Source organism: Carica papaya, chromosome 1 (genome assembly GCF_054855325.1).
Source record: "Carica papaya isolate Zhongbai chromosome 1, ASM5485532v1, whole genome shotgun sequence".
In the NCBI taxonomy this organism is placed as follows: domain Eukaryota; kingdom Viridiplantae; phylum Streptophyta; class Magnoliopsida; order Brassicales; family Caricaceae; genus Carica; species Carica papaya.
In genome coordinates this window covers 16377083-16385808 of record NC_142309.1, presented here as the reverse complement: position 1 = coordinate 16385808, position 8726 = coordinate 16377083, and the positions used below count along the sequence as shown (strand labels likewise).

Here is an 8726-nt window from a genome sequence, read left to right as displayed (position 1 = left end):
ACAGTAGAATTCAAAGTAAAGAAGATGAAGGTGATAGGCAAGAAAAATTCTTTATTCTTTCATTCATTGAAAAAATTATCTGAATACAGAAGGTATTTCTGTATTTATGAGTACATGTGCATTTATTAACTCTAAAAACTATTAGCTAGCTATTAACTAACTGCTAACTAACCAACTAACCAATAAAATTATTGGAATTCTACTACTGAAAAGCAACAAAGGCTGCTTGCAGGAGATGCAGGAACGTCAGGATATTGACAAAATGGTTTAAGTGGAGAAAAACGGGGATGCAGTTCATCTAAAGCCTCCAAGAATAACTTGGAGTTTACATATCAAATTGATCTATATACCATGTAAAACAAAGAGTATTTAGTTACATCACCCAAAGCTGATGCAACAATAAATCATATAGACCCCTCTTACAAGAGATCAGTGGGAGGGTGAAGCGGTGGTGGGCCCATGAAGGGAACTATAAATAGTACACTAGATCAAAAAATACAGAACCTTACCAAGAAGGACAGAAGAAAAAGATTGTAACATTTACAACACACTTCATGTACAACCAGCACTAAGTCAATTTTCGCCAGAGAGATCCTTTAGAGGCTGATAAAGATTTCACCTTTGGAAAGACAAAACCTGTCTTGGGAGGATTTCCATCAACAAGGGAATTCTCATAAATTTCTTTGCACTCTTGCACAACCTGTTTGATAAGGGATATGTACATATCAACAAGAGGGTTCTCAATCACATCCGTGAAATAATCAATTGAAGCGTTTCAATGTACCTCTTTGGCATCTTTCCTGGGTATGCCTTCTCGCAAGCCAACAAGTTTCTCCACAACCTCTGGCTGTAATTGAGAAAAACAAAAATTAGGAGTTTCATTTGCGAAAAATGTTTCTTGTTTCTAGAGAAACCTACTCTTTTAAACAGAATGGAAATAACTTTGGTTTAATTAAATGGAAAAGAATTTTCTAAAAAGACGGTTTCCAAATCACAAAATTTTGGCTAGATTCATCTTCCACTGAATTCTTAGTTCTGATTTTCATGTCAACATGCACAATCACAACATAAGCTGGGGTGCTAGAGTTGATCTTTACATCCAACTTGAATTCAAACTTCAATTTCTACTTCTCAAAGTGAATTTAATCTCTAGTTCCAAAGAATTCAGGATGGAAGATGAGGTAATTAAAAGCACAATAATTTCATAATATAATGCATATCAAAGACATGAAAATAGCAAATGATTGGAAATGTAATGGGACAAAAAAACATGAGAGTTTATTAAACGAGTTTACTTGTCTGCCATAAAACATAAAATACAAATAATTATTACTCGACATGTTTATTAGGTACAGTAAGCTGAACACCGTCTTGTTCCTGTATCAACAAAATTCTACATCTAATATAGGCTACAAATATGGGGCTATCATTTTAATAAATCATCTCTTTTAATGTTTATAACAATACTTACACAGGTACACTTAGCCTAGCCATGATTTATTTATTATTTTTTTCTGAAACCATCAAAATTACAGTCCAAAATAGTTTGCACAAATAATTGACACAAATAAAATTCTTTTACAAATATACATATATAATTAATTAGTCTCCATATAATTTAGGAGGAAATATAGTTTAATAACTTGTGATTAGGTTTCTTTTTCTTTTCCACATTTAATACCTCTGTACTTTTTGTGACATGTATCTATCCGTTTAGGACCTTACTCGTGGATTTTCTTTGACTAATTTTGATTTGTTTAGATTTTAACTTCTATTCATACATTTTTATAATCATAGACATGTCAATGTCCTCCAAGACAATGATATTACGTAAAATGGCTAGCTGTTAAACTCGAGATATTAGATTGTCAAACAAACAAAGAAGTAAATGTGAAAAAAAAAACCTCCATGAAGTAAAACCGTAAGTTGTCCTACAATTTAAGACTACTAAATTTTGGAAAAATTATACTTGCTCTACTTATTTAGAAATGATTGACCATATAAACAAATTAAAAGAATATAATAATATTCAATATAATTTTACGTTAGATGTTATAAACAATTTATTTTCAAGAGCTAAACGTATTTTTCCATTCTTCTCTTTCTAAAACCTTAATTTCTAATCTTAGCAACCATATACTTGGTTCAGGAAAATAAAAACTCTAAACTCAAAATTTAAAACAGTTTAATTCAACTATGGAGGGCCTTAATGCTTTAATAAAGATATTGACAACAAGATCTCCACAAGCTTAAAAGGGTATTTTTGAGAGATGGCAAGGGAATTAAATGGAATAGAAATTTTAGAATATAAAATTTTTAACTTCATCTGGGATGACATTGTAATGGAATGGAAAGGAAAAAAGGGTGAAAATTTTACTCCCATTCCCTGCCAATGGCCCAAAGTTCTCCAAATTGGGGAAGAATGAATGAAACAAAAAACAGAATAAACTTGAAAATCTTATTTTAACTAAATTAACTGCATTTTTTTATTCACTTATTTTCCTTCTATAAGGGTATTATTGTCTTCTATACGTCAAAAAATCTTCAGTTCTTCTCTCTTTTACCTCCAACAGACGAGTTAGTATATTTTACTCTTATTTCCATTATCATCTTGTCCTAAAAAGTAAAACATTTTATATTCTATTCCATTCCATTTCATTACTTACCATTCTCTCCATCCTCTCCCAAACAAATCCTGCAGGATGCTCAAATTTCTACTGCCTAAAGAAATCTTTAAATAAATTCACATCCATTCTCCCCTAAAAAATTAAAAGAATTCACATCCAACGATATTTGTCCATGTTGGATGAAAAGAATTAAGTAAAACTAGCTTCTAATAAGTCATTAAGATTTACCGGGCAGTCAGGCTGATGTTCAAGAATATTTGAGTAGATCAGTGTAAAGGCATCCAGACTTTCCGCAGAAGCAAGTTCTCTAAGATCGCTCAGTATTCTCACTCTGTTTTCAACTTTCTGCAGCAGATGTCCGAGAAAATCAGAATCCAACAAAGAATTGAAATCGATTGATGCAAGCAGATTAACCAGTGGTAAGGTTATTTTTGAAACAAATCCAGAAATTTTGTGGATAACATTCGAATTTTATACTTCCTTCAATTAGGAGAGGATGAAATTTCTATTAGAAAAAAATAAAAATTGACATCTAGGAACTTCAAGTAGAATTAAAATAATGCATTCCGAATTTCTTTCTAGATTCTCTAAAATGTCAAATTTTATTTTTTGGAAGCAATTTCATAACCATCTCTAATTAAATTTACAGATTTTCAAATGAATTTCAAAAATAAAATTTATTTCTTTGGACATAGCCTAAGATCTGATCGTGCATAATAATCAGAATACCACAATAAGCATCCTTACTTACTGAGACACTTATGTACTCCCTGAAGAAATCCATAAGAACATCCTCATCTAGCCTCATCCGTTCAATAGTTTCTTCTTTGATGTAGTTTCGCTACAATGATAAGCAACAAGCTCAATACATAATAATACTTCACAAGATTTGCAAATAACCAACCAAAGAGAAGAGATGGGGATGGTTGAAGTTTTATTTAAATAAAAACCTGTGTTAATAGATGATCCACATAGACAACCACTGTTTCTTCCAGGCATGCTTCAACAAATCTTCTAAATGATCTTTCTTCAACATACCTAAAAAAGAACCAGTAAAATAAATGACAAACCCTAAAAATTAAGCAGAGAGGCTAGACTAACACATTTACTTTCAAGGCACAGGATGAAAGATTCTGCCTGGATTGACCCATAATTAGTCAATCCATTAACCATAGTTAATAATTTAGGGAAACTACATTATTATCATACATTCCGGTGCAATTTATTCCCATGGGCCAAAATATTATAAGAGCAAGGATAGATTCAGACCTCCAAATCTTGCCCCATCTTTAGTCTTGTATCAAATTACAACATGCTGCTACTTTTTCTTAAATGAAAATCATTACAACCCTCTACTACCCTCAAGAAAACGGGAAAGACTAGCAACCTATACACATAGCCCCCCCTTAGTTTGTCTATTTTATTTCTAGATGTAGAAGGAAGCGAAGGAGAATACATTGTAGGAGACTAGGGGTCCACTAAAAGTAAAAAATAGAAAAAAAAACGAAAAAGAAATAGATAATCAAAACAAAAGATGTTCGATATAGACAGGTAAATCGGAATAAATAAGCCCCTAAACGGAATAGACAGAGATGACAGAAGTCGAGCAATGGAAGTTGAAATATCCAAGGGAAAGATCAAAAGCTGTGCTCCTTCTGTCTTAGCCTACCATCTTTCTCTTCTATCTCTTTGGTCGTTTGAAAACGCATCTCTCCGGGAGGACGAAGGAGAATATCCACACAGGGACGTAGTGGAATCAGGCGACTTGCCACACCAAGGGACCTTCTGAGCAAGGTTCTTTCGCCTTAGGTTCTCAACTCAAATACAAGAGCTACAAAGTAACCAGTGAAATATCCTTATAGAGATTTAGTTTGTCTATAGGCATGCTGACAACTAATTGTTCATGTTCTGTGTTCCTTTTATCTCTTCTCTCCAGCTTCTCAGCAGGAAAAGTTTAAGGCATTAGAAGTCCAACAAAAGGCAAGCTATTTATTTTTGTTGAAATAAAAAGTGTGAAAAAAGGAAAGCTATTTATTCCCATGGTCCAAAACATTAGGTCTATAAATCTTGCCCATCTCTAGCCTCATATAATGTTAACCATGCTGCTATTTGTTCTTGAATGAAAATCATTACAGCTATCTCCACCCTCAGCAAACCAGAATGTATTTTCACAACCTATCCACATGCAACTCCTTAGTTTGCCTATTTTCTTTTTTAAGATGAAAAAAGAAGCCTTGTAAAGGACGGGAAGAGAAATACAATGGGGAAACCTAGGCCTCAACTAAAAGCAAAAAATAGACCCAAAAAAAATCAATATAGAATAGCGACCAATTTCTATGTGAAGTAGATGGCAAAATATCATATAGATCCTAATAGACATGTTGGAAATAATAATTTATGTTTCATATTCCTTTTATCTCCTCCCTCCGGCTCCTCAGGCGGAAAAACAAAAAAAAGGAAGACATGCTGAAAACTAATAATGTAAGTCCAATAAAAGGGAAGCTCACATTTTCACATCTGTAAAATAATCACCAAATGTTGCAACTAGGTACTCGGTAACCTGTCCTTCAGACCACTCTGAAATAGACAAAAGGATAAAGATCAATGTAACACAAATTTTCCAAGATATTTAAGACTATCATGAACAAAATTCTTTTTTCTTATAGCCAAGTGAGAAATAGTGGTGCCAGTATATGATACTGATTCATTATATCAAATGAAGGTAAGTAAATCACTATATCAAAGATTTCAAGGGCTGACGAAAAAAGAAAATTGCTATACCCCTTTTGCAATACGCGAAAAATACTTAATATAGCTGTCTTGACTATAAGTAAGAAATTATATATAGTTAGTAGCTAGATAAAAACACATATACAACTGCAACTGCATCAAGCTAAAAATTATGTTAAGATTTTTGTACTTCAAGAATTACATTCTAACACTTTTTTTGAATAAAATGCCTGTACTTGGTGCAACCAAATGCTTATGTTTATGTACAACTTATAACCCATATAAAATAAATCTCAACAAACACAGGGGAAACCGACTTTTTCAGGAGCTTATAGCCTTATGAGCTCATAAGCTATTTAAAAGAAGTTAAAGATACAGGCCCATAATTCATCAACAAAAAAACAATCATCAAAGTAAATACTAACCAACCTTTTTGATAAAGCTTGACAAGCAACTCCTGAACTCCAGGATCCTCAAAGATAACATGAACAGTTTGATGCACAGCTTCCTACCATCAAAAAGTAACTTGGATATTTTAGCTATCTTTTTTACAGTTTAAAGAGATCCAGTGGGCTTAATATGCATGCTAAAACAAGGCAGCTACCTAAACCTAGAAGAAAATTAATAAATTTTTCAATAAGAAAAGAAGATTTTACCAGAGGGAAACAGAAATTCAAGAGGAAGGATTAGGTATCCTCCTAAGCCAAGCAGAAAAGAAGGCCAAAACACAGAAAAGGTGGAAAAGGAATCAGTACAAAAGAGCTATGCAAATTCATTGCATGATAGCTAAAGGTGGGCTGACAATTTATAACAACACATTATAACACAACCTGATCCAGACACGAAATTATTGAAGGAAACCCGTTTACGCTACAACCCAGAACATGAGAATGACACCTAACAACCAGTTTTAAAGATTAAAAATCAATAAAATTTTATACATAGCCCAAAATTGATTCAATTATACATATGAACTTCTGTTGCCACTAGCTAAAAAGATGCTAAAAACCATGAAATGCATAATGTGAAAGTAAATTAACAATTGAAACTCACTTATAAACAATACTTTTGAACCACAAATAAGAATGCTCTAGGACATTATCTCTAGGACTCAGGTGGAAATCTTCCACAAGGTACAAATCTAAGTGTCTGATGCAATAATTTTTACAGAAAAAATATGGGACTCGATCAATAAGAGTGAAGTCATTTGGTACTAAATATAATAATAACATTAATATAAACTTTTAGGAAACTGCGATGATGTTATATATATAAAACAAAACACAGTCATGAACACAAAAAGATACCGGACACATTTCTAGTGAATGGAGGAAAAAACAATACTAGTTAGTAACGTATAATTGATTAAGTGTTTATTATACAAGATGCTTAGAATTTAGACATTCAAGAACATGTACCCTACGGGATCATGTTAATATAATTCCTCTTTTTCTTCTAAAAGAAGTACCTTGGCCACCTCAAGGAAACCTTTGCAAGTGTCTTCAAAATTAACCTGAATAAGAGAAGAGGAAATGCACAACAGATGAAAAAAAATGACATTATAAACACAAAATGTAATAGAAATCACTCTGTTCATCTATCTTTTCGGCCTGCCATCATGCAAAAGTACCTCCAAGGAGGTTTCTTCTATCAAGGAGGTTTTATTTTGAGGAAGTAATTCTAGCTTTACCATCTTCTTAGTATCAGAGCAGCATATAACAGTCTAATTAACAAATAAAAAATTCAAACCTGTTTTTGTTGCTTACAATTGACATTTACAGCACAAATGTTCTTCAGAAGTAAACCAAACAAAAATTAACTGAATATTTGTACTTAAAGATATTGTTGGGATGGTGCAGAGAGCTAGGCACGACCTATGAAACTATAAGAATAGCTTCAAAATCTTAACCTAAATTCAAAGCTGTTCTTTTTTGCTTGCAATTGACAAATACAGCACTACTGTTGCTCAGAAGTAAATCAAACAAAAATTAACTGAATATTTGTACTTAAAGATATTGTTGGGATGGTGCAGAGGGCTAGGCACGACCTATGGAAATATAAGAATAGCTTCAAAATCTTAACCTAGATTAGCAGGACCTCTTTCTATCTGTACGTATCATGCAAATATCTATATGCTAGAGATGCTACAATCAAGGAGTTTTACTAAAAGTTCATGAAAAATGCTCCCAAGTAACTTTTTTGAATAGGAAGCTGTGTGGAAAAAAAATTTACCGATCGAAGATCAATGAATAAAGGGAAAGTCAGCTCACCGAATGTTTACTTGCCTAAAAGAGCAGCTGCCTCTTGCTACTTCTACAATGCAACTGGTCTAGAAGGTTATGTGAAGTAGCTCTAAAATTTGTTGGGCAGAGCTAGCAGTAGCTGCTTCCATTCAGAGCAGTTTGAGCATGTTCCAAACAACAAAAGGAAAATTTTGACCCTCGTCACCACTTTCTATTTTATGGGCCATTTAGAGAGAGGGAAACTGTTACGTTCCCTACTGATTGATTGAGTTACAAGGCAATGAACATGAAAATTCAATAGGTAGTTGTGAATATTTGTGTCTTTCTTCTTTTGCCTATCTTTAATTTAAATATGAGCCCGTTAAAAGAGAACCCAACAATCTCTTGAGTAAGAAAAGTACTCAAAACTTTGATAGAATTTCTTCATTCATAATCTGCTCCAAGGAGAGCAAATTTGGTTTATATGAGGAGAAAGAATAGTTATCCTGGAAGTTATCTCCAGAACATGACCCAAGCAAGCTGAATATTCCTAATAATTTATAAAATATTTTAGCTCCTTACTTGTTTTGATAATATTTTTAATACCATAACTGTCCCATTTTGGTGACTTGCTTTCCTGCGTTAGAATTACTTCATGGAAATCTAGTATTATCAGTAGCAAAGCCGTGATTCTTATCAAAGAACAAACAAAAGAAAACATGAAAGAGATCAAGAATGAAACAGCATAACCTGCTCAGCATAGTTTTGTGGTAGAGCTTCTATGGTGCTGTGACTCAGCTCCATTGCAAGGTCATAGCATCGCAGATTGTTGTTAATCTATTCAACATTAAGAGCAAAAGAGGAGTCGTAAATAGTATTTCCATGCAATTACTAAAGCATAGTGCCACAAATTGTACCAATAAAATATTAGCAAACCATTGCGCATAGAGGCTCCAGACCAATGTCAGAAGCAGGTTCTTCAAGTCTCTTCCTCTCGGCTGCTTGAAAATCTATCATTACCTGAAATGGTCAAACTGATACCTTGAAGAATAAAAAAATTTATTGTGAGAAGTGAAAGAAGCAGGATTATAAGGGAACTGAAGCTTCTGTTCTGGTGGTGATGCTGTGAGGGGAATTGCTATTTGGC

The 8726-nt window shown here is 33.2% G+C and overlaps 1 protein-coding gene across 1 annotated transcript in view; it reads right to left on the bottom strand.

Annotated features, from left to right (window-relative positions):
- Positions 1–293: 293 nt before the first annotated feature.
- Positions 294–8726, bottom strand: part of SEC6 — a 43417-nt gene continuing 34984 nt past the window's right edge. Inside the window, exons 16-25 of the mRNA XM_088220530.1 lie at positions 8516–8599; positions 8330–8416; positions 6826–6870; positions 5787–5865; positions 5135–5204; positions 3578–3665; positions 3379–3468; positions 2856–2972; positions 785–847; positions 294–700 (exon numbers count right to left, since the gene is read on the bottom strand). Coding sequence (XP_088076656.1) covers positions 569–700; positions 785–847; positions 2856–2972; positions 3379–3468; positions 3578–3665; positions 5135–5204; positions 5787–5865; positions 6826–6870; positions 8330–8416; positions 8516–8599 — 855 coding nt within the window. The 3' untranslated portion in view covers positions 294–568. The remainder of the gene's footprint in view (positions 701–784; positions 848–2855; positions 2973–3378; positions 3469–3577; positions 3666–5134; positions 5205–5786; positions 5866–6825; positions 6871–8329; positions 8417–8515; positions 8600–8726) is intronic.